This window comes from Balaenoptera borealis, assembly GCF_965194805.1.
Source record: "Balaenoptera borealis genome assembly, chromosome: 1".
NCBI classification, from domain to species: domain Eukaryota; kingdom Metazoa; phylum Chordata; class Mammalia; order Artiodactyla; family Balaenopteridae; genus Balaenoptera; species Balaenoptera borealis.
In genome coordinates this window covers 52,302,931-52,329,132 of record NC_138860.1, presented here as the reverse complement: position 1 = coordinate 52,329,132, position 26,202 = coordinate 52,302,931, and the positions used below count along the sequence as shown (strand labels likewise).

The window sequence follows — 26,202 nt, the reverse complement described above, 5'->3', positions numbered from 1 at the left end:
TTTGTCATATATGGCCTTTATTATGTTGAGGTATGTTCCCTTTATACCCACTATGTTGAGAGTTTCTATCATAAGTGGATGTTGAATTTTGTTGGAAGCTTTTTCCTGCATCTGTTGAGATGATTGTATACTTTTTATTTTGAGTTTGTTAATGTGGTGTATCACATTGATTGACATGCAGGTATTGAACTATCCTTGCTTCTCTGAGATAAATCCCACTTCATTGTGGCATATAATCCTTTTATTGTATTGTTGAATTTGGTTTGCTAATATTTGCCGAGGATTTTTGCATGTTATGTTCATCAGTGATATTGTCCTGTAATCTTTTTTTTCTTTTTTTTTTGGTCGTGTCTATCTGATTTTGTTATCAGGGCAATGGTGGCCTTGTAGAATGTGTTCAGAAGCATTCCTTTCTCTTCAATTTTTGGGAATAGTTTAAGAAAGGTGTTAACTCTTTAAATGTTTGGTAGAATTCACTTGTGAAGCCCTCTGGCCCTGGACATTTGTTTGTTGGTAGTTTTTAAAAAATTACGGATTCAGTTTCCTTCCTGGTAATCAGTATGTTCATATTTTCTGTTTCTTCCTGATTCAGTCTTGGGAGATAGTACATTTCTAGGAATTTGTTCATTTCTTCTAGGTTGTCCATTTCATTGGCATATAATTGTTCATAGTAATCTCATGGTCTTTTGTATCTCTGTGTGGTCAATCATAACTTCTTTCATTGCTGATTTCATCTATTTGGTACCTCTCTTTTTATTCGTATTCTTTATGAGTCTGGCTAAAGGTTTATCAATTTTTGTTTATCTTTTCCAAGAACCTTCTCTTAGTTTCATTGATCTTTTCTTTCTTTCTTTTTTTTTTAGTCTCCTTGTATTTCTATTCTGATCTTTATGATTTCTTTCTTTCTCCAGTCTTTGGGTTTTTCTTGTTCATTCTTTTTTCCTAGTTGTTTTAAGTGTAAGGCTAGATTATTTATTTGAGATTTTTCTTGTTTCTTGAGGTAGGCTTGTATCACTGTAAACTTCCCTCTTAGAACTGCTTCTTCTGCATCCCGTAGATTTTGGATCATTGTGTTTTCATTTTCATTTGTCTCCAGGTATTTTTTGACTCTTTGATTTCTTCAGTGATCCATTGATTATTTAGTAACATATTGCTTAGCCTCCATATGTTTGTGTTTTTTGCAGTTTTTTTCTTATGGTTGACTTCTAGTCTCATACTGTTGTGTTTGGAAAACATGCTTGATATGATTTCAGTCTTCTTAAATATAAAATATCTTAAATATATTTGTCTGTGGCCTAGGATGTGATCTATCTCAGAGAATGTTTCATGTGCACTTGAAAGGTGTGTGTATTCTGCTGCTTTTGGATGGACTATTCTATGTATATATCTATTACATTCAAATAGTTAATGTGTTATTTAAGACCAATGTTTCCTTATTGATTATCTGTCTGGATGATTTATCCACTGAGGTAAGTGGGGTATTAAAGTCTCCTACTATGATTGTCTTACTGTCATTTTTCCCTTTAATGTTTGCTAATATTTGCTTTATGTATTTAGATGCTCCTGTGTTGGATGCATATATATTTACAAGTGTTACGTCTTCTTGTTGGATTGATCCCTTTATCTTTATGTAATGTCTTCTTTGTCTCTTGTTACAGTCTTTGTCTTAAAGTGTATTTTTTCTGATGTAAGTATTGCTACCCTGGCTTTCTTCTCATGGAATTTAGTGTTATGTTTGGATTCCTTTCTCTTATTTTGGTGTGTATCTATTATATATTTTTGGTTTGTAGTTACCATGAAGTTCATATGTAACAACCTGTCTATATGTGATTATTTTAAGTTGATGGTCTCTCTTTTTTTTATTTTTAGCTTTTTATTATGAGAATTTTCAAACACAAAGTTGAATAATGCAATACACATCCATGTGCCCATTACAGAACTTCATCAATTGTCATCATTTTGCTAATCTTGCAGAAACAAGTGTTAATTATAATCAGAGATAAAACAGGATTCAAACTTTGTGGAAAACAGTAAAATATACTTTTTTACCAACAGTCAAATGGTGAAGATGGGCAAAATCATCTCATGGTGCAACATGGTAAAGTAAATAGAGGGTTAAGGTCCTTAATAGAAGGATGCGTCTTGCATGAAAGGAGGTGGGACATATTTTATAGGCCCCTCTTCATGCTGCAGGAAGATTAAGTTGATGATCTCTTAAGTTCAAACACATTTTAACCACCCTACATTTAACACCACCCCCCGACATTTAATGTTTGTGACATCATATTTTACATCTTATGTTTTGTCTATCCCTTAACTACTTATTGTAGATATAGATGATTTTACTACTTTTGTCTTGTAACCCTCCTACCAACTTTGTACATGGTTGATTTACTACCTTTACTGTATGTTTGCCTTTACAAATGAGATTTTTCCTTTTGTAATTTTCGTATTTCTAATTGTCATCTTTTCTCTTCCCCTTAGTAAAGTCTTTGAAACATTTTTTGTAAGACCAGTTTAATGATGATGAGCTCTTTTGGCTTTTGCTTTTTTGTAAAACTCTTTATCTCTCCTTTAAATCTGAATAATAGCCTTGCCAAGTAGAGGATTCTTAGTTGTAAGGTTTTTTTTTTCCATCACTTTGAATATATCATGCCACTCCCTTCTGGCCTGCAAAGTTCTTGCTGAAAAGTCAGCTAATAGTCTAATGCCGGGGTCCCTGATCCCCAGGCTGCGGACCGATACCGCTCCTGGCCTGTTAGGAACTGAGCTGCACAGCAGGAGGTGAGCGGCGGGCGAGCAAACGAAGCTTCATCTGCCGCTCCCCATGGCTCCCCATCGCTCACATTACCGCCTGAACCATCCCCCGCATCACTCACATTACCACCTGAACTACCACCCCCCATCCATGCAAAAATTGTCTTCCACAAAACCAGTCCCTAGTGCCAAAAAGGTTGGGGACCACTGGTCTAATGGTTGTTCCTTTGTACCTAACTAGTTGCTTTTCTCTTGCTGCTTTTAAAATTTTCTTGTTACCTTTAATTTTTGCCCTTTTAATTATAACGTGTCTTGTTGTAGCTCTCTTTAGGTTCATTTGTTTTGGACTCTCTGTGCTTCCTGGGCTTGGATATTTGTTTCCTTTCCCAGGTTAGGGAAGTTTTCAGCTATTATTTCCTCAAATAAGTTCTCTGTCGCCCTCTCTCTCTTTCTTCTCCTTTTGGTACCCCTATAATGTAAATGTTAGTATGCTTGATGTTGTCTCAGAGGTATCTTAAAAACTATCCTTATTTTTTTTAATTCTTTTTTGTTCAGCTTGGGTGATTTCCACTACTCTGTCGTTCAGTTCACTGAGCTGTTCCTCTGTATCATCTAATCTACTTTGGATTCCTTCTAGTATATTTTTTATTTCAGTTATTGTAGTCTTCAGCTCTGTTTGGTTCTTCTTTGTATTTTCTAACTCTTTGTTAAACACTTCACTGTGTTCATCCATTCTTCTCCCAAGTTCATTCAGCATGTTTATGATCATTACCTTGAACTCTTTATTGGGTAGATCGCTTATGTCTTCTTTGCTTAGTTTTGCTTCTGGGATTTTTGTCTTGTTCCTTTGTTTGGAACATCTTCTATCTCCTTGTTTTGCCTAATTCTCTTTCTCTGTATTAGGTAGGTCAGTTACATTTCCCAATTTTGGGTAAGTGGCCTTATGTAGGAGACATCCTATGAGGCCCAGCAGGACACTCCCCTCTGGTCACGAGAGCTATGTACTCTAGGGGTGTCCCCTGTGTGGGCTCCATGGGCCCTTCTGTTGTGTTGGAGCTGACTACGATGGGTGGGCTGATAGGCAGGGCTGGCCCTTAGCCCAAAAGGCTGCCAGGCCATGCCTCATTCAGTGGCTCCCAGCCTATTGGTCCTAAAGCCATTTTTTAAATTTCACTCTTATAAGCTAGATTTAGATTAACAGCTAAATCATTTCTTAAATCGGTAAACCAAGGAAATCGGTTCTGAGTCAAGGTATCAGACCACAGTCTCTTCTAAGTTATAAGTGGATGTTTAGATTCCTGATTTGCTCTTTTATCTTCCTCCCCACCCTCATCATGGAATAGTACAGGTTAGTTCAGTTTTGTGAAAGGTGATTCCAAGGCAATGCTGCCCATCTGGTTGTGCAAATTATGTGTTGCCCAGCAACTAGGGGTACATGTCATCTAATTCTCATTGTTGATTTGTCCTTATTTTATAAAATGTCCAGCAGATGGCAGTAAGGTGTCTTAAATAAAAAATTCCTTTTCTGATTCAGTTAAGTCATTTGTATAGGCTACTGTCAGGGTTGCTGTAAATCCAGAAGACCTGGGGAAGGAGAAATCATGAAGGAGGTCAGTGTTTAACTGTGGACCAGCTACTTGCTAAGTTTAGAAACTGTATCATATCTTAATATTTAAGTTAGTCTAACACACTTTTTTTTTAACTTAAATAAAATACATTCTATTCTTCAACTTTGACTGTATACTTTTATAACAATCTGGAAGGTCAGGCTAGAATTTTCAAATTTGGTCCCATGTCATGAGAGGCCCTACAAACAGGCATGTGGACATCCTGGCTGATACATTCAAGCTCTGTTGGGGTTGGTGCCCCAAAACACCAACCAAGTAGAGCCCTCTAAAATGTGATGCCCAGGCGAGGGGCCTCTCTCGACCAGTCCTAAGGCAATATTAACCTTAGTAAACCACTATGGTAGTTGGAGAATTGGGTGGGAATAGTAATGAGTGGCATCAGGAATGGTTTTTGATTCAGCCTGGACTTCTGAAGAGAAAAATGGTGTATTGAACATAAGCATATAATTTGTATTCCTTGCAGAAACCCCACTACAACTGTAGTAAAGGGATATTCTTTTAAAGACATGATCCTTCAAGGATAAGGAGAATGGCAAAGAAGAAAACAACCACAAAAAACAATAATACATAATAATAAATTGAAAGCTGGAAAGCAAATGGAGTGTGGTAAATGACCTAGCTGACCTGAGAAAGCCAAATCTTAATCTAGCAACGAAGAAAGCCAAGAACCAACCAGATTTTACCTCAGAATCTTCAAATAGCTCAGGAATCGATGACACCAGGAACACATAGTAGTAGATCCCTCAGTCTTCTCCTCTCCCCCAGACCACTGAATCGTTGCTCTTCCTGCACCCATCTCTACCCTAATGGAAGGCTGTAGGTTAATTCTCTGGGGGAGAAAACTCAAGGGTCTCTGGACTGGGTTATACCAGGCAAAGTTGAGAGCACAGGGCACTCTACCAAATACAAGGGAATAAAATGAACACCTGCATACTGAATGATGAGACCCCTCCACCTGTCTCCCTCACTTGCCTTTTACCCTCCAGGCAGGAGATCAGTGCCATGGGGATACTTAACCAGCCCAAGAGGAAAGACGTAAGGACACTGACATTCCCAAAGCTAGTAGTCATCAGAGGGAAAGCCTCTAGCTTGAAAGAAAAAATCCAAAACAAATAAAAAACAAAAGGAAAAAGAAACTTGGAGGAACAGATATATTCAGGGAATAGAAAACTTAAAAAAAATATATGATTATTTTCAGAGAGAGAAGATATTACATACGTGAGACAAGAACTGAATGTTACACAAAGCCAAAATGCTGCTGTGTATTAAAAAAAATTGTAACAGAAATAAAACTCAGTAGAAGTGTTGGAAGATGACAATGAGGAAATATCCCAGAAAGTAGAGGAAAAAAAAGATAAAATAATTAGAGTATCAGTTTAGGAAGTCAAAACAATGAGTTCCAGAAAAAGAAAAACAAGGGGAGGAAATCACTAGCAAAATAATTTAAGAAAATTCCCACAACTGAAGGATATGAGGTTCCAGATTGAAAGGAATTACTAAGTGCCTATGACAAGGCACATTTTCGGGAAATTTCAATTTGTCTCTGATGACAAAGAGGCCGTTTTACAAACTGCCAAAGAAAGGAAAAACAGATTACAAACTAAGGACCAGAAATCAGAATGGCTTCAGACTTCTATCAGCAGTTTCAGAAGCTAGAAAACAATGAGGAATGCCCTCAGTCTTCTGATGGAAGATTATTTCAATATAGAATTCTGTATTTAGCTGTAAGTCATGAATTGCACATGAGGATAAAATAAAGACATTTTCAGACATACAAGGTTAAAAAAATTACCTGCTACACATCATTTCTCCTGAGGCTAATGGGATACATTGTTAACCATGAACATGCAGGATGTGGGACATAGGATAGGAGATCCAGTTCAGGGGAGAGACGGAGGGTGCAGAGGGAACCCGGTTACATAGCTCGGTAGCAGCCGCAGAGTGATGACAGCCAGTTCAGACTGGAGCAGTCAGAAGGCTGCCGTGAAGACTTCTCCAAGAAGACCAAATTGATATAACTGAATTAATTGAAACAACAGGAAACGAATATGGGATCAAATTGACAATAAGGACATAGAAATCTAAGCAAATAAATGATGACAATAACTAAAGCAAGTTTCCATGCTTGTTCAATACTAGTTGTAATGTCCTCTTAGACTTGAGGTGATAAGCAACATAAATAAATGCTTTTATGACTAAAGCCAGCTTCCTCCCACTTTATTATAAGTATTTAATTCATGAAATTTACTCTATTTTAGAAGCTAGATAAGTTAAAATCAAAATAGCACACTTGAGTCATTCCTAGTTCTGCTCTCTCACTGATTCACTAAACATCCTTCTCCAGTAACTGTCACATTCTAATTTTTAGTATATTATCTGGTTCTAGAACTGACTAGAAGTTAGGACACTTTAGGACTAGCTCAGTTCTTCATCATCCTTTTCTAAAAAGCAGCTTATTTGTGCTCACTACCTAATCATATTTCTGTACCTTGAAATCTGATTTCATCTGCCACTGAAATTTCCAGCAGTATCAGAGATGTGATAAGTTCCATAACTGCTGTCCTCTTCACCTTCTAACTCTCTTCAGAGTTTGTAATGGTTGACTTCCCTCCCCTCTTCAGAGCTCTCCTTTCTTGACTTCTGTTACTTTTTTTCTCTTGGTTGTGTTTCTCCCTCGCTGTACCTTCTTGACTATTTCCCTCTTTGTAAGTGCAGGTATCTAAAGGTCTTATCCTTACCCTTCTTTGCTTGCTTTGTCCTTTCTCTGTAGACAACTTCACCTATCTTCATGTTTCCAGATATCATCTTGGTGCCAATAACTTTTAAGTCCCTATTTCTGGCTTTAATTTCTCAGTTCCAGACCTGAATTCCCAATTGGTCATCTGAACATCTCTACTGGAATGTTCAAAACTGAAGCCATTCTCTTTGTGTAGTTCCCTTCTTTATCCCCTCCTTCCCCCCAGCCTGTTGTTCTCATGTGATTGCTGTTTCTGTTAATATGACCACCATCCTTCTAGTCCTTCTAACCTTACATTACTCATTTGTTTCTACCTAGATGTCTTAATAACTACCCATCTATCTCTTCTTGGTTCTGTCTTCTTCCCTCATGTTATTCCTTTCACTGCTTGTTTGGCATTAATCTTCTTAAAATCACTATTGAATCATATTACTTTATTTCTTTAAACACTTTTGCCGTATCTCCATTATCTATAGGATGAAATCCAAATTTGCAATAACACTACAGGTCCTCTGAATTCTGACCCAGACTTGGCTCTCTAACTTCCTCTTTCTTTACCCACCACAGATATTCTGGGTCCAGGCCTCGTAGGACTGCTTCAGGTTTCCCGGGCATTCTCATACCTGGGCTTCTGCTCACATTGGGCCATCAGCCTGGATTATCTTGCTATGTTCTCTCACTCCACCACCCTCATCTATGATAGTCGCATTTGTCCTGAAGCCCAATTAGATATCACCTCTTGGCAGTTGTTTCTTTTATTCCACTAATCTGAATTCACAGCACTTATCTCTGATAAACAGCTCCTTTTTTAACCTGTAATAATGAATGTATGTCCTTACACTTTAACAAGTTGTTGGTGTGTATCTTCTTTACTAGATTGGAATCTCTTAGTTGACAACACTATCTTCATTTTGGTGTCACCATGGCAACTAGCAGGTTGTTTTTGTGCATGGTTGCAGGTTGAGTGAGTGAGTGATTGTTAAGCAAATGACTGACACATTAGAGAAACCTTTGCTTGACTTTTTCAGGTGAGGCACTTCAAAGTGAAAAGTAATCTTAGGTGTGGGAAGTATTTCCCCTCCACCCCAATCCTCTGCAGGGAAAACCACATCCACTTCAGAGAAATATTTTAGGAATGATATTAGAGAATTAGTATCATTATGCGGCCACAGGGACTATAAACAGTTATACAGTCACAACTGTTGGTTCTGATAAATGCAAAGTTGATATGCGCCATTGTCCAAGTTAACAAGTCATAGCGTTGAGTGTACCTGGTTGCAAATGTCAGATCTGAACTCTTAGATTGTGCTGCTGGTTAATATTGTAACCATAGTTGTGTTAGTGAGCGCAGCATCTGTGCTTTTTTTTTTTTAAAGATTTTGTTGGTAGTAAATAGCTTTTATTAAATATTTTCTTGTTCCTAATACAGAATGGTAAGATAAAATAAGTTCTTTTAATAATAGAAAATGATCTTTTTACCCTTTCTGCTGCATTTCAGGTTGATAGCATACACGTGTGTGCTATTGTTGGCGTTTCGGTTAAGAGATTAATTAGTCTATCAAAATCACAGGAGCAGATTTAGCAGTTATCTCACAGGTAGGGAGCTTACTGCTTTAGGAAAGAAAGTTCATACCTGTGACTGGAACTCTCCATTCTCTCTGAAAGAATTGCCTTTATCAGAGGCAGTTGTGAGGCAGTGGAAATGGCACAAGGTTTGAAGTTGCCCTAACTGGATTCCAATTCCATCTCTTCTCATCACATATTTTTTTTAAGATTTTTTTTGTGTGTGATGTGGACCATTTTTTTTTTAATTAATTTTTATTGGGGTATGGTTGCTTTACAATGTTGTGTTAGCCTCCACTGGACAACAAAATGAATCAGCCATACACATACAGATACCCCCTCCCTTGAAGTGGACCATTTTTAAAGTCTTTATTGAATTTGTTACAGTATTGCTTCTGTTTTATGTTTCGGTTTTTTGGCCCCAAGGCCTGTGGGATCTTAGCTCCCCAAACAGGTATCGAACCCACACTCCCTGCATTGGAAGGCGAAGTCTTAACCACTGGACCACCAGGGAAATCCCCTCTTCTCATCATTTTTAACCCTCAGCCTCAGCTTCCTTATCTGAGGAGATGTTTATTATGATTTGAAAGAAGAATGCATGACCAACAACATAAATTTTAATTTGAGACAAACTTCAATTCTCTCTGACTCATGGAACCAGTGAGATAATAGAAGTGTTATGTTTCTCATTTTATGTTTCTCATTTTGCTTGGACAGGTTTAAACCAACCCAATAAAGAAACTTCAGGTATGGCATCTTAGGAAGCATCCTGTCTCTGTATCTCATGACTTTACTCATTTGTTTTTTCCATTTTTACTTGCACAGTTTGGCAAATTCCTTTCTTCTGAAGTACAGTCATAATTCACCATTCTGTTATGTAACTTGAGGTAGAAAGATGGGAGTGGAGTTGTTTATAGTGCATCTTGAGATTTATTTTTGAGACTTGATCTAGGCTCTTGGCTGCTATAGAAACTTTCCAAAAAGGAAAAATATATGATTCAGATAAGTTGAGCAAAATTATCTAAGCATTGCTTACTTTACTTGCGCCAGCAGTGTCTCCTTCTCCTCTCTCCTTCCCCTCCCTCTCCCCAACCCTTCCCAGCCCCTTCTCCTGTTCTTTTTTTGGTGGGGGAGGGAGCAGGATTGGCTCAGCTATTTACTGAAGCCTTTTTAGTTTATATTTCAAACAGAAGGATTTGTAAATCAGAGAGGTGGAAAATCTAGTTGAGTTTGTATCCAAACAGACTGGAGCTGCCTCCAGGGATGAAGCGTGTTTTGTTATGACCCTCTTGGCACTCCCCTGCCATCTAATTTCTGTAGTAACAATACTTAAGAAAGGAAGCTCCCAAGTTTCTCATAAAGCTGTTGTGTCTGCTGGATTGTTCTGACTACTTTCTTTTCTCTGAAATGTACAGCCTATTTACTTTCCTGTTGTCTTCAGAAATTTGCACGTTAACTTTTTCCCATTTCAGTTGACAGTTAATATATCACAACAGGAACTTCCCATCCATTTCATTTTTTCCCTTTGCTTACAAAATAATTTTTATTTTGTCTGTGTTTGCCATGTTATTTCTAACTACAGAGTAGAGAATAACAGGAAAAATTCAAGGTAGAAAAGAGTAAAAAGAAGATGAATTCTTGGGATAGGAAGGAAGTGAAAGAGACTGAAGTAGAAAGAGAACTGGTAATAAAGATTATTATTTTATGTCAGTTCATTTTTTTTTATCTTAGAGCACTTTGGGTTTTTTTCCTTTTACTTTACTCAAAGTAGTGCCATCAAAGAGTCAAAAACATATTTAAACAAACCTTTTATAATTAATTTTTAGAAGTAGGAACTGTAGGGAAGTATTCAGATGTGTGTTAGGAACCAGATGAGCTAGGGAGGGAGCCTGTGAAATAATACATTGGGAGTGACTGACAGTAAGAGAGAGAAAAATATATTTAAAAGCAGAATATCATCAGCAGTGCACAAAACAATTAGATAAAAATAGCCTTGGAGTAGCTGCTCAAAGCTAGAAGGTTCCACAGTGGTAGGTAAGCCTCCCAAAAAAGAAACCGCATGCAAAATAGGAATGAGGAGAAAATGTGGCCTCTTTAATAATGTTTAATGTCAGTGATATAGCATAGGGTTGTTGATAAAGATGAGCTTTTATAACTAAATGTGTTTCTATGGTTAATAAATTAGAATTATACTAAAATTTCCATAAGCTTTCCCAAACTTAGCAATGAATTTAACTGCTCTGTTGTATTTATGCCTAAATAATACATTCTTATATAGTACTTGTCTTAGTCCCTGCTGCTATAATAGGATACCATAGACTGGGTGGTTTAACATCAAACAGATTTGATGTCTGCTAAGGGCCCTCTTCTGGGTTGCAGACTGCTGACTTCTTGTATCCTCACATGGTGGGAAGAGGACGTGGGAGCTCTCTGGGGTCGCTTTTATAAGAGTACTAATTCTATTCATGAGAGCTCCACCCTCATGACCTAATTACCTCCTAAATGCCCCAACTCCTAATCCCACCACTCTGGTGGTTAGAATTTCAACACATGAATTTTGGAGGGACACCAACATTTAGTCCGTTGCAGTACTGTTGTCATACCATCATATAAATATTGTAAGGTCCTTACTGAAGGACCAGTTTGATGTAGTAATAATGTCCAGGTAAATAGGATAATCTCATTCTAACTAATGTTTCTTTTCTATTTTGAATAAAACTTAAAAATTACCAAACTCTTTATAAAATTCTAGTATTTGTATGTATCCAAGTTTAGTTGCTGTCATTGAGGACCTCTTAATAGCTATTTTAAAGCACACTATATTCTAGTATCCATTTAAACTAGAAGGTGGATTCTTGAGGCTAGAAAGTTTTTTAAAATTAGAAACTGGATATCAGAAAACTGTTAAAATGCCATGGAGACGGTAATAAATAACATCATAATCTGTTGTTGAATCTGAAGGCATAATGGGCAGGAAGACACCCTTACTGATTCTTGTAGCTACAAAAACAATAGAGAAAACCCAATAGGAATATACAACAAAAATCCAGTAGGAAGAACAAAATATATACCTGGTGTAGTGAATTGATGATGGCCTTCAAAAATGTCCTGATCTCCAAGTGGCCTTGTCCTAATATCCAGAACCTGTGAATGTGACTTTATTTGGGAAGAGGGACTTTGCAGAAGAAATTAAATTAAGGATCTCTCAATGAGGCCATCCTGGTTTATCTGGATGGGTTCTAAATCCAATAAGATTTCTGTCCTTAAAAGAGACAGAAGAGAAGAAGACATAGACACAGAGGAGAAAGCCTTGTGAAGCAGAAGCAAAGATTGGAGTTACATAGACACAAGCCAAGAAGTGCCTGAAGCTATCAAAAGCTGGAAGAAGCAAGGAAAGATGCTCCCCTTTGGCCTTTGGAGGAAGTGCAGCTTTGCCTATACCTTAATTTTGGACTTCTCGTCTCCAGAAAACTGTGAGAGATAATTTTCTGTTATTTCTAAGCCACTCAGTTTGTGGTAATTTGCTCTAACAGCCCTAGGAAACTAATACACTTGGGTTTTTTTTTTTTTTGATAAATTCAATAAATTCTTGAATAAGTATGCTCTGTAGACTTTATCTCACCTCCTGTCATGTTTTTTGGATACAATACCATGAACTGGCTATTTTAAGTGGGAATCTCTGATTCTTCCTGTTTCTTAGTATCACTGATTGCTCTATCAGTTTTATCTCTTTATATTTTTAGAATAAAAATAAAGAATAGTTATGAATATGAAGAAACGAGAAGTGTGGCCAGATAGACACAATGATGGTGAAATAGTGACCATGCTAAGGACTGGCTATGCATTCTGTCATCTACTCCTGGCAGTAGTCCTGTGAAACAGATGCTGTTATTATCCTCATTTTATAGACAAGAATACTGATGCCAAATGAATGGCAGAACCAAAATTCAAACCCAAATATGTATGACTCAAAATCCAGTTTATTATGGTGCTTCCCCATCCCTTTGTACAAATGGCAATTACTGATTGACTATTTCTTATTTTAAAATGACTTAAATTACTGACAAGCAGCTGTGAGACCTTGTCTCTCTTTTCTCTCTTCCCAAGATTTTGTTCCCGATTCAAAGCCCTACAGAGTGACTGACTTAGCAAATTACCTTTCCTTATGGAGATAATCCTTTCATTCATCATATATATTTTTAAAATTTCTATTAAATGCTGCACACTGTTCTGGCCTATGTGAATAAAGCATTCAAAACAGTCAGCAGTGCAGACCAAAGCCCCTGCCTTCATGGAGCTTACATTCTGGTAGGAGTAGACTGACAAAGATAGACAGCTCTATGTTATGTCATAGGGTGATGAATGCAGTGGGGGAAAATTGAGGTGGGGTACAGGATCTAGAGAGTACTGTGGGTGGGCAAGAAGGCAGAGGAACATTATTCTATATGAGATGACCAGGGAAAATCTCACTGTTTAAGGGACATTTGGTCAAGATCTGAAGGAAAAATTCCCAGAACTGAAGGTTATGAGTTTCCAGGTTAAATGAACCTGTTAAGTGCTCAGCAACGTAAATAAAGACCTATTTCAAAGCACATCTTCGGGAAATTTCGGAACATCTGTGATAAGGAGAACCTCCTAAAAGTTTATAGGGATTTAAAACAGAAACAAAAATATGCTATACAGCATTCGAATAAGAGTGGCATCTGAGTTCTTGACAGCAATGTTAGAGGCTAAGACCATGGAGTAGTGCTGTTAAAGTTCCACGTGAACATGACTCAAAACTGAAATTGTATTCCAAGCTAAATGATCTGTCAAGTAACAGAAGGGGTAAATCGAAAAGAACAAGAAAAAGACAAAGGGAATCCCCAGAATACTGGTGAAGGAATGTCCCGGGATGGCAGCCATGTAGCTGGCTGAGAGAGTGTCCAGTCCAAACTGGGGTAAGAGGATAGAAGGCTTTTAGGGCCTTCTCAATTTAATCTCAATATATCTAAATAATATTCTTATACCACTAGGTTTTATTTAGAAATGTTGAGATAAATACCAAAAGACAAGGCTAAAAATTAAAAGAAGGAATGCCTTTGATGGGGTGGGTTATGGGGTTGCTATTTTTTTATTTATTTGATTTTAAGTATAGTTGAGATTTTTCCCACAATGTACATATATTACTTAATAATGTGTAATTTAAGGAAACAACCTTCTGAACGTGTAAAATCAGCATGATAGTTACTATTTTACAGTGTTGTGAAAAATAACATGTTAAAATTAAGTTCCCCAGAAGAATGCTGGCACATACTGTGTGCTCATTAAATGTTTGTTTCTTTCTCTCTGCCAGTTTTGTTGTATTTTCTGTGAGAAAAGAAATCTTGAGTTCCATACAATCGATGTATGAACACATTTAAAATCCAACTAGTTTTTAAGTAGGGTACTGAAATTTCAGACTTTAAGTACAAATTATGCATAGTTTAATAGATTATGACAAACATTCTAGATGCCAGATTTTTCATGAGAACAACTCCTTTCATTAAAAAACAGTCACAGATAGTAAATATGTAATCAGAAATGAAGTACACAGCAAACAATTAATTTGACAAAATTTAATGCCCTTTAACCACTTTGGATGTACTTCTTACTATCAACTGGACAGGAAAATCTATCTCCAGCAGTATTTAGATCAGTATTTATTATACATTCAATAAATCTTGGTTGATAATATTGTTGACTAAATTGCCTTAAGTTATCAGGGTCATTTGTGGCAGGAAAAGTATAAATGTTGTTGACTGCTAAAGTGAAGGCACCAGTTTATTTCAGTTCCACTTTATTACAGCATTACTATCAGGTGACTAGTAAACCCTGCACAATCTTTTCTCAAAATTATTTCATTGGATAAGTGCTGAAGATTGAGCTAATATTAGCCCGTAATATGAGGAACATAAGTGATGTGTTAGTTTGTTTTGCTGGTGCTGCTTGAAATATATGCCCAAAGTTCTATAAGATACTATCCTACATACCTACTGAGAAATTATTTCACAGAACATTTCATTTGTACCTCTCCTTGGGTAATTTATAACGTCAGCATTTTCTTATCGAGGCATCTACTGTTACAGTATAGGGTATATGTAGTGTCTTATCTCTAGTAGTCTTGGTAAGAGTAATACTTTTTTGACAAAGTTACAGACTTCTTCACATGATTGTAGTTGCAGGGGGATGTACTCTAGACCATGTAATGAACGCATTAAAAGTGATCTCTGGTAAAAGAATTAAACATTTTTATAAATGGAAGGAAAAGAACCATTTAGAGAATCCAAGGTGATGGTAGCTTGTGAGTCCTGGTAAATGAAGAAATCCATAAAGATATTTATCACAAGAAGGTGAGCTTTTTGAGGGAAAGAATGCCATGTCAAATCAGGGATGAATGATAAAAACTGTTCTCATTCCCCGCCCCCCGCCTTTTTACAGCCTCCCTCCCCCAAACACACAGAATACTATTTTTATTTTATTTTATTCAACAAATGCTTACATAGTGGTTTGTGCCAGGGATTGTTCCAAGCACTTTGCAAATATTTACTTACTTTACTCTATGAGCTAGGTACTATTATTATCTCTGTTTGTTTACTTTTTTAATATTTAATGAAACCAAGGCAGGGCTTTTCCAAGACTCTGTAAGTAGTAAATGGCACAGCTGGTATTTGAACCTGGTAATCTCGCCCTACAGTTAGTCCTCTGAACCTCTATGCTCTTTCTGCTGCTCACCTTAGAGTGGTGAGCAAAAGAGGCTGAGTTCTTAGGACTTCCCTGGTGGCGCAGTGGTTAAGAATCCGCCTGCCAATGCAGGGGACACAGGTTCGAGCCCTGGTCCAGGAAGATCCCACATGCTGCGGAGCAACTAAGCCTGTGTGCCACAACTACTGAGCCTGCACTCTAGAGCCCACGAGCCACAACTGCTGAAGCCCACGTGCCACAACTACTGCAGCCCGCGTGCCTAGAGCCCATGCTCTGCAACAAGAGAAGCCACCATAATGAGAAGCCCGCACACCACAATGAAGAGTAGCCCCCACTCGCTGCAACTAGAGAAAGCCCACGCGCAGCAACGGAGACCCAACGCAGCCAAATATTAATTAATTAATTAATTAATTTTAAAAAATCTCTTCTAAAACAAAAAGAGGCTGAGTACTCCTGAGTCCTGTGACGCTGTCAACCGTTATCTCCTTATACCATTAAAAAAATAAATTTATTAGCAGAGTTGTCTGTTTTACTGTCACTTAGTGGAAAATAATGTGTCGTCATTTATTTGAAAATATGAAAACAAAATATGTAGGTTTCTTGTTGCTATTGGCAATCTTAGGAAAAACTATGATGAATGAAATTCTGTTTACTAAAGATGCAACTTCATGCATCATTCAGAGAACTTCTCTACCAAGAACATGGTTGGCACTTAATAGCACTCAGTAAATATTGAGCCTAATTAAACAGTGAACAAGGATGCACAATATATTTTCAGCATTTTCCAATTCATCATATTCTTTTTAATTTCATGTGATATGGAATTTAAAATATGTATCATGAAAGCCTTAGGAAATTTTGAATGTTTTATAGGAGATCATTTTAATCATGCAACAGCTGATGGTACAGGGTAAACCATGATCCATAATAATCACATTTTACAAATTCAAGCCTAGAACTTCTCTAAGGACAAAACATATCCTTAAAAGCAGTGTTGTGATCTTTCTCTTGCCAATGAGATAGAAACCATTGTATTTATTTCCTGACATGAGGGGGAAAGGGATATTTCCAGTTCCCGTACACAAATATCCCTGTTCTTATTTCTCTGGATGGCCTCTTGAGAGATCTAATAGTGGAAGTGTGATTCTGCCCCTAGTCACCAATGACGATTTCCTTAGCAAATTCATTAACCCCTCTTTTATCTCTCAATTTTTGTCACTTATAAAATATCACTTACGTATTAGACATCCCCTAAATATAGCTATTTTTCACTTATTTCTGTTTTCTATCAATATGACATTTTAAGACCAGCATGTTAAATACATTATTTAGTTTTAAATTAGTTCAAAAACCCAAGCCATAGGCGCTCTAACTTTATTTTATCCTGGGGCAGATTTATCTGTTAATAGTAACCATTATTGAAGGTAGATTAAAGAATAGTACAGGCACATAATCATAATTCTTGAATATGTTAAAACCCAAATTTTTGTTTTTTATTGGAGTTACATCACTCCTATCACTGAAACAAATCTCTCATAGATGATTTTCAAGTTTTTCATTGGTTTTTAGCTTCAGCAATAATAAAGTTAGATGCCATGTTCTGTTGCGGAGAGAAAATACGTTATCCGTTGTGACGGACCGAAAAATTTGTTATTAAAGCAAATGGCAAATCAATCCTTGAATGCAGTATTTTTGTTGGTGAACTACATGGTGCTTTCTTTGTAGGATTGCTGGTTTGGAATTGACTATGTGCCTTGTCTTATAATTCTGTACCTTTTGTACCATTGCTTTTGCCTTTTCTGGAAGACTATCTAATTTATTTCTTATTATGTAGAACTTTATTCGGTAACTATAAAGAATTATTTTTTACCGTATGTGCAGAAATTTAGAAGGAAGTTTAACCTCTTGAAAGTTATTTTTCATATTTACTGATATTTTCTAAAACTGAAAATGATTATTTATGGAGTTATTTTTCATGTCCATAGTGTTTTACACTTGACTTTAACAGATTGGCGGATCATTCATCTCACCTTTTAAAATAAGAAAAAATCTCATATCATTACATAGGAACTTTCAAAAATAACCCTTCTCAAAAAATAGGGGGAAAATGTATGTATTTCAAAATGTAATATTTGAAACGAAAATGTAATAACACTAGTATCATTAAGTGGAACAGAGATGCACTCTTGGAGCCTAGAATATAATTGAATAAAAGGGTCTAATTTTTATTACTATCACCATCCTAATGGTTCAGAAGTAATGACTAGAAGTACCACAGATTAATTTTCCCCTTGCTTAAGAATTTCAGTTTTCCTTTGGGGAATGGATTTTTCTATTAAAAAATAATCAGAGCCATCTTTTTAAAAATCAAATATATTTAACACATAACATTGTATGAATTTAAGGTGTACAACGTGTTACTTTGATACATTTATATATTGTAATATGATTACCGTTGTAATGCTATTTATCACATTACATAATTGTAATATAATTTTGTTGTCCATATTTATTACATTGTACATTAGATCTCTATGGCCTACTTACTATCCATTGCAAGTCTGTACCCTTAAACAACATCAGTTTTATCCCCCCAAACCCATCCTCTGGTAAGCACCATTTTACTGTCTGACTTGTTTGTTTTGAGTTTGACATTTTAGATTTCATATATAAGTGATGTCATACCATATTTGTCTTTCTCTGTCTGACTTATCTCACTTAGCATAATGTGTTCAAGGTCCATGCATGTTGTCACAAATGGCAGGCTATCCTCCTATCTCATAGCTTAATAATATTTCATCGGTATATAAATCATATCTTTTTTACCCACTCATCTGTTGATGGACATTTAAGGTTGTTTCCGTATCTTGGATATTGTGAATAATGCTGCAGTAAACATGGGAGTGTGTATATCTCTTTAAAATACTGTTTTCATTTCCTTTGGGTATGTACCCAGTAGTGGAATTGCTGGATTGTATGGTAGATCTATTTTTAATTTTTTGAGGAACACCCATATTATTTTCCATAGTATTGGATCAATTTATATTCCCATCAGTAGTGTATGAGGGTTCCCTTCTCACCACATCCTTACCAGAACCTGTTGTCCCTTGTCTTTTAGATGATAATCATTCTGACGGGTGTGAGGTGATAATATCTTATTGCAGTTTTGATTTGCATTTCCCTGATGACTAGTGATGTTGAGCATCTTTTCATGTGTCTGTTGTCCATTTTGATGTCCTCTTTGCTTCATGATTTATATCTTGGAGTTCTGCTAGATTTTAGCTTGCTTTAGTTAGTTGTAAGAGAGTAATGGAAATTGAGTGAAGTGGACTTTACCTGCAGTATGCGCTAGTGTTTTCAATTATATAGTACATGTATATGTTGTTGTATCAGTGGTATGCCAAAGATGACTGTACCATGACATCTTTGCTTTTTATAAGTAGATTTATGGAAACAGTAGCCCACACTCGCAAATATTCTTTAAAAGTAAGGCAAAAATAAATGCCTAATGACATATTTTTACTGAAACTGAAGTGTTATCTGCATTATATGGGAAAGGTGGACTAATAGTACTTCAGTTGTGACAGCAGATTAGCTTAACAGGAAATCAACAAGCCAAGCCGTGCAGATAGTTATATATGTATTTTAAAGCCACTGAAGAAAATGAGTTTTTGAAAGTTTTATTAAAGTTCAATTTAAGCTCTTCTTTTACATGAGGAGGGCCAATGTCATAGGCATGTCCTTGGCTCTGTGAACACATTGAGATATCCATTAATATCCAACCCTATCCCAGAAAGCTTTTAGTTGCTTCTTACTGTTTATTAATGATTTTTTTCATAGAAATAGAAGTGTTGCTTTTGTTTCTGTAGTATATTATTACTCATACACTGAAATAAAACTAGAAAAAGATTTACCTGGATTTTTCCACAAAGGTTTTGCTTATTTTTCTTTGAAGTATGGTCCTATTCATATGACAGCCTGAGTATTGAGAAGGGTGACTGATGTGTGATTTTGCCTGCTCTTTATAGTGCTTTCTCCTGACCAGTGGCCATTTCAGGTAAGCAAATGCAGTCTACTAAATCATCTTAGCTGGAAAAGCAAGGCAAAGCTCTAATGCCTAGCCAGAAGTTGTAAAAACGTTGTGTGGCCATCAAAATTGTCACTTGTCTGGCATGTGCCTTTTCTAAACACTCTGAGTACTTTGCTAACCATATGACTAACAGATCCTCTGGTCTTTATAATGCCTTTTTATCAGAAGAGAAGTATGCCTTGTGGTCCCATCATATACAAATAAAATGGAATAAAAATTAGAATTTCAGTGGCATTTCTGAATAAGTGGGTGACTTTGGTGTTTGTCATTCTAGTTATAAACAATGGTTTCCTTTTCTAATACGAACTCTGAAAAGAATGCAGTAGGAAGGCCACAGCATCAGAATGTCAGTCTGGTTTATGGGGAGACATTAAAAGAAACTGTGTTTATGGTTAGAAGAAGCTGTGTCTCTGATCATCTGCTGTTCAGAAGAGGGAGCACACGTACAGACTGGTGTACACCTCAGTTTGACTGCTATCAATGTGTGTATCTGCTTGGAGGAGGAGATGACATGTATTACCAGGATTTTTTGTTTGTTTGCTCATTTGTTAATTTGTTTGATAAGAAAGTGGATGTGCAAGTAACTTTTAATTATATGCAGCTAGCTTTTTTGTGTGTGCCCTTTGATTTTCAGAAAATCATGCATCTATAGTTTTAGGGTTTCTTAATGGCTGTTACATTGACTTCTATACCTGTACCAAAGTCAGAATTCCATAATTACTTTTGTAAGGGGTAGGGAGAAAATATACTATCCATATTCTTCAAAGTTCACAAAACATACTGTTTGATTCATAACTGGAAAAAAAATATCCTAGCGTTTTAAAAAGAAAACCAATATTCGTTGACACTGAACTTGGAAACTCACATAGATACAGCCTTCGGTAGTCCATTTATACCTGTTTTCAAGCTATTTGTTTATTTAGCAGATATTTATTAAGCATTTATTATGTGGTAGACATTATATAAGTTCCAAGAAGGACAAGAACAGAGTGCTGTGTTAAGTTATAATAGGACCATAGTTTGACAAGGTGGTGACCAAACTTTAAATTTGATTGATGCTCTTATTTATGTTTGAATTATAATATGGAATTCTGGAACCAGAAGAGACCTTTAAAATTATCTACTCCAACCCTTCATTCAGTGTTTGAATCTTTCTTATTATTCATTTGATCATTGCTGATATTCGACTATTTTTGACTTACAAAAATGGCATTTTCACGTAGTTCAACCTAGTAGAACCATTTAGTAAGTACAGTGCTGGATCATGACTGCGTAAGATGGATTAGTCAAGACAACCCTATCCAACTCTCTGTATAGGGGAGAAATGTGAAACCAGATATTGACAAAATAGTGACTATTTGCAAAAATAAAATGGCTCAAGTGCCCTCATCTAACCAAAATGAATATGCTGGGTGCTGAATTGAGCTTTCTAGTTATGTGATCCAATATATCATTTCAAAGCACCTTCAGACTCTATGAGGCTTTTCTAACCCATGAGGGATTTTCTGCATGGACATGGATTTCAGTTACTTTGTAACCTGAGCTCATGGCTGGAGTGTGAGCCATTTACGCATGCTTCTCCAGCTTCTTAGAGAACTCCTTAGTGTTGTAGTTTAAGATTTTATCAGTCTCTTCAGTGTCTACCTCAAAAGCTGCATTTCTGTGATCAAGGCAGCACAACACATGGCTGTGGGTTCAGAGACATTAAAAATTATTCCAAGAAGCAACATCTAGGGATCAGGATTTCACCTATTACAAGTAGGTCCTAATTGGGTAAATGATGAAATGACTATTTTCCCTTCGTATATAATTCAATTGTCTTCAATTAGTTAACTTGAAATTGCACAAACCTGAGACGAATTCCTTTATATTGTTGTTTCACCGCATGTACATACACAGTGCTAGGCTGTGGCATCAGAAAATGGTATGCTATGGTCCCTGTCCTCAAGTTATTCTAAAGCACTCCTCAGTGTAAGTACTTACAAAGGTTTGGTAATTGAAATATATTCTTTCATCCATCCATCCATCTCTCCATCCAGGCATCACTAATTAAGTACCTATTAAGCCAGGCACTGTTATAGGCTCTAGCAATAAGCTGAAAACAAGACAAAGCCCCTCCCTCATCTACCTCATGTTCTGGTGGAGAAAAGAGACATTAAACATCAGTACATAGTATAATGTTAGAGAATGATGAAGGCTATAAAGAAAAAAAAAATAGTGGAGAGTAAAAAAAAAAAAAATACAGAGGAGAATGTAATCAACTCTGGGTAGGAAATAAGGTAAACCACACTAAGAATATAATTTTAAATCTGGGTTTTGAAGGGTAAATAAGAGTATGACAGGCAGACCAGGCAAGGAAGGAACTTCTAGATAGAGAAGCAGCAACTTCAAGGCTAGAAGGCATAAAATGGGATTATAAATAGGAATGCTTACTTGTGAAAAAGATTTAGTATAGAAATTAATAAAATATGGTGTATAATATCCTTTGAACAGTGTTGACTAATGGAATAATATCATATTTGGGTATATGAAAAATTGTTTCCTCAACAGTGCTTCTCAGATTTACTCAAGTGTCAGAACTCTAGGTAGGAAAAGTGCTTTTTGCAGAACACAGTAAATTATTGTTATAATTCACCTTTAGATATCTGAAAATGTCATTATCGATCTGAATTTGGAACTATTCCAGGCATCTTTAAGATTAATTAACAGTAACAGATTCTAACATTTTAAAATATATTTAAAAAGAAAAAACTCACACTTGAAAAAATCGTATACATGAACTTTCTCTGTCATGTCACGGAAGATTGCTATTATTCTTTTTTGTCATCAGAACGCGAGTTCAGTAGCATAGTTTGAGAGCTGCTGCACTACAGTTATTCATCAGATGGGCTGCCAACCCGTGTGGGAAGAGTTAGGGAGTCACTGCCTCTTGTAGTAGGCAGCCCCTTCGGAAAGCGCCTTGCAATGGCTCTGACTTCCTTTTATTGAGCTGAAATCTCTTTCCCTGGTAATTTAGACTCACTGCTTAGACTCTAACTTAGACTCTGACTCTTGGATAGAATGATGGAAATCATGACTTATTTTTTATAAATATTCTGAGGAATAATAAGTAAAAATAATTTTGGTATACTTTGCACTATTTTAAGGTTAATTATAAATGAGACAAATAATGATAAAGCGTAAAGCTCACCTGAGTGAGAAGAGGGTAGGGGTTGTTGGTGTTTTGTTTCATATAGGGCAGGGTGGGAATCTGTGGTCTGTAAGTCTTCATGGTCAGATCCTTAGTTTGTTCTTTTCTGTATAACTTTTTGTTTATGTCTTTTCCCCCTCTATGACTCTTATTTGAGTAGCAATAGGGTTTATAGGAATAGTTCTTCTGAAGTAGAGATAGGAAACTCAAAGTAAAGGCAGAGGAAAATACAATGTTAGAGTATTATGATCCTTTAAAGAAAATGAAAGCAGATAACGAAAACCAAATTATGATGGAATTAAAGGAGACTTTATATGTGAATCATTGAGACTTGGAGAGAAAAAGGGGAGGGAAAAAAGGGTGTCAAAGATACATACATTCACACTCATCACACATATGTATGTATGTGTACATATACAAATATATCTGTGTGTAAATGTATATCTAGATTGTATATGAGAGAGATATATAATACATATATATAAACACATAAATAGAGATAGAGTATATTTGTTTCTATCAGCTGTTTGTTAAACGGTAGATAAAAGATTGAAACCGGGCTCTTCTCATGTCTGTCCTGTTCTACTGTCTGAAGTGGCAGGTGGAATCTGCTCAGTGATTCAAACAGTGAATTTTTTAATTGCTCAGTCCTGACATGCTAACCTTAGCAGACGAGCAGCTTCAGAATGTGTTAGGTCATCATACCAATAATGAAGATTACATCATTGACCTGCCTTCCTTTTTTGGAATGTAGGAAAAAACAAACCCTAGAAATACGTCAGATTTGAAAACAAACCAAAATAATGACTGAGAATAGTGATATTATCTATAGTTTCATCACAACTAGTTGACTAATCAGTTAGGAGCCATTCTGTTTATAAAATTAATTTTTAATTATTCTTTATTTTTAAAATGAAGTTCTAGCTTAAGACCTGAATGAAAGGTTTCAGAGAAATAAAAATTTTCTTTTCTGAATTTAAAATATTTCTATTGCAATAAGGTGACACACTGAGTGACTTTAAGATAATAATATTTGTGTTAACAGACTTCTATATATACATCAGCTGTAAGATATTTCCCTGGGTTTTGAAAAGTTTATGTTTTAATTCAGCACAATAACACTCAAAATAAGAATCTCTGAAATTTGTTTTATTTTTCTATCCCTAAAATAGGACAGATTTTGAAGTAGATTGCTTTTAAAAAAATGAATCACTTCTTAAAACACACAGATGTACACATCCACCCTTGGGACAGAAGAAATGAATTACCTCGCTTGGTAAATCGCATTGCTTCTCCTGAACTAGATTGCCTCCGTCATCCAGTGCTGTGAAAGAGAGGCGCTCTGAGCAGGAAGGATAGCCATTGTTCAGTGCTCTCTAGCAAAAGAACTGGGCGGGGAGGGGTGTGTGGGGGGATGGAGTTTGACTGGCGTTGGCTCTGGCTTTTCTACATTCCAATCTGTCTGAGGCACAGAGCGAGAGCAAAAAAAAAAAAAAAAAAAGAAGTGGAGAGAGAGAGAGCAAGTGAGCAAGCACGGTGAGTACCATACGGTATAGAAAGTGTTTTGACTGGCATGCCGGAAAGATCATGTTAGCAACACCCAGAAACTTCACGAAATGCAGACCCCAGGTAAGAGTTCCTAGAGTCTGTCTGAGACAGAAATTAAAAGTTCCTATATATTTAAAGGGAATGTGTGCTTTTTCAAAATTACACAAATGGAATGACTGTTTACTTTTGTGCTTATTGGCTTTTAAAAATAGGTTGTTTTTCATTACTGTGAGTTCACAGGAATACTGTGTGGAGGCTGTCAACATCCAGTACAAAATCCAGCTCAAGAATAGCCTTCTGAGAAACTCAGATAAATTAAAGGTGTAATGATCATAGCAAAATACTAACACTGCAACATTTACTTGTTCTTTTAATAATTTGAAGTGGATTTCTTATTCTGTATCTTCCCCAGATTCTTTATGAAATATTAAGATACCTGGGAATGGATACAGCCCATTTCTCTCTGAGGGAGACAAAATATATTGACCATTAATAATATTGTAACAACCTTGCTTGAATCTCAGTAGCGTGTAGTAAATCTGTTTAATTCGGAAAGCTCAACAGGTTGGATCCATAGACAACAGTAAGAGTTCAAATGAGAACTTTGCTTGTTTTTTGTTTTTTGTGGGTTTTTTTGCCCAAGCAGGCTTTTAATATCCTCTGCCAATAGATGACAAGTTAGAAACTTTAATTAGCTCATTGAAAGTTAAATCTGAAAGAGACTTGAGAGACGTCTACTGCAGTCCACTCTCTCCATTTTCAATGAGAACATTTAGGTCTAAGGGAGTTGATGCTTGCTCGAGATCACAGCATTACAACAGAATTGAAAAGAAAATCCAGGTCTCGTGATCTGCAGTTTACTGGTTTTTTCATGGTACCAGCTATCAATACATTTAGGCTTTATACTTTATCCATACTGTATCTGCTGGCTCAGGTACCATGAATTATTGCCTAAAGACCAAATGCATCGTAAACCTAGATTGAAATCTTATGGGGAGGAAATATTGGGGGTTGGATGTCATCAATATTGATATCATATTCTTTTTCGAAACCAAAAATATATAACAAAATATTTATCAGAATAAAAAATAGCTTTCAGTTAAGGAAAATAACTATAGTTTGTATGTTGCTTTTATATAAACAATTACATAGCTGTGGCATGTTCTGAATATCTGTATATGAAATTAAAATTAAAATTGATTTTAATGTCTTTTGAAGACTTTGGGACTTAGCAACTGTATAATTTAAGTTAGTAAAGCTGTTTTGGGGTAACTTGTATCTATTTACTGGAAGCAAAACGTCACCCCATAGTCACTGCCTTCTCTATGTTTATATTTTTTTAATGTAAGATAACATTTTAAAATTATCCAGCTGTTTGAACCAGTTGCTTCCTTATCCAAGGTCCAGCTCTGTTTCCTCCATTTATAAGGGTCCTCTGTTACACCACCTCATGAATTATGTGTTAGATGGTAACTTAAGTGGAGGATCTTGAGAGTCACAACAGACAGTGAACATCTGTCTTCATACATTTTCATTTAGTCCCTAAAAAGGTTGCTGCCCTTTCTATTTTTCTGGAGACCATTGTGGGGTTGAAAGAGGCCACACTATTCTAGTGAGCTAAATAGTAAAGATAGCCACTGTCAAAAGGATCTGTCATGGCTCTTTACAATTCCTGGGAACAAGTTAGCTTGATTTGGCTGTAAGCACAGTGAAGGGATGCAGTGTTTTTGTGTTAAAGCTTGACCTGCTGTTCCAGTTTTTGACTAGGTCTGTGTAGATGCAGTTGTGATTTATAAGTTTGTGAGGGATGAACAGTAAGTTGTAAGGAACAGTTTCACTACTGCTCTCGGCTATCGGAAATCAAATTACAAAGTACATTCTCTACCCAGAAGGAAACAAGAGACTGTCTTACTGCCGAATCCATTATTAAAACACACTGTTTATAAAAGGACTGATGGCTGTGAGA

The 26,202-nt window shown here is 36.2% G+C and overlaps 1 protein-coding gene across 5 annotated transcripts in view; it reads left to right on the top strand.

Moving 5' to 3' along the window:
* RASAL2 (RAS protein activator like 2) overlaps window positions 1-26,202 on the top strand; it is a 389,073-nt gene that overhangs the window by 212,322 nt on the left and 150,549 nt on the right. Inside the window, exon 1 of one of the 5 annotated variants that reach the window (XM_082366725.1) lies at window positions 11,991-24,317. The exons of the other annotated variants lie outside the window; for them this stretch is intronic. Coding sequence (XP_082222851.1) covers window positions 24,305-24,317 — 13 coding nt within the window. The 5' untranslated portion in view covers window positions 11,991-24,304. Of the gene's footprint in view, window positions 1-11,990; window positions 24,318-26,202 lie in introns of those variants that run through there. 5 annotated transcript variants of the gene reach the window in all.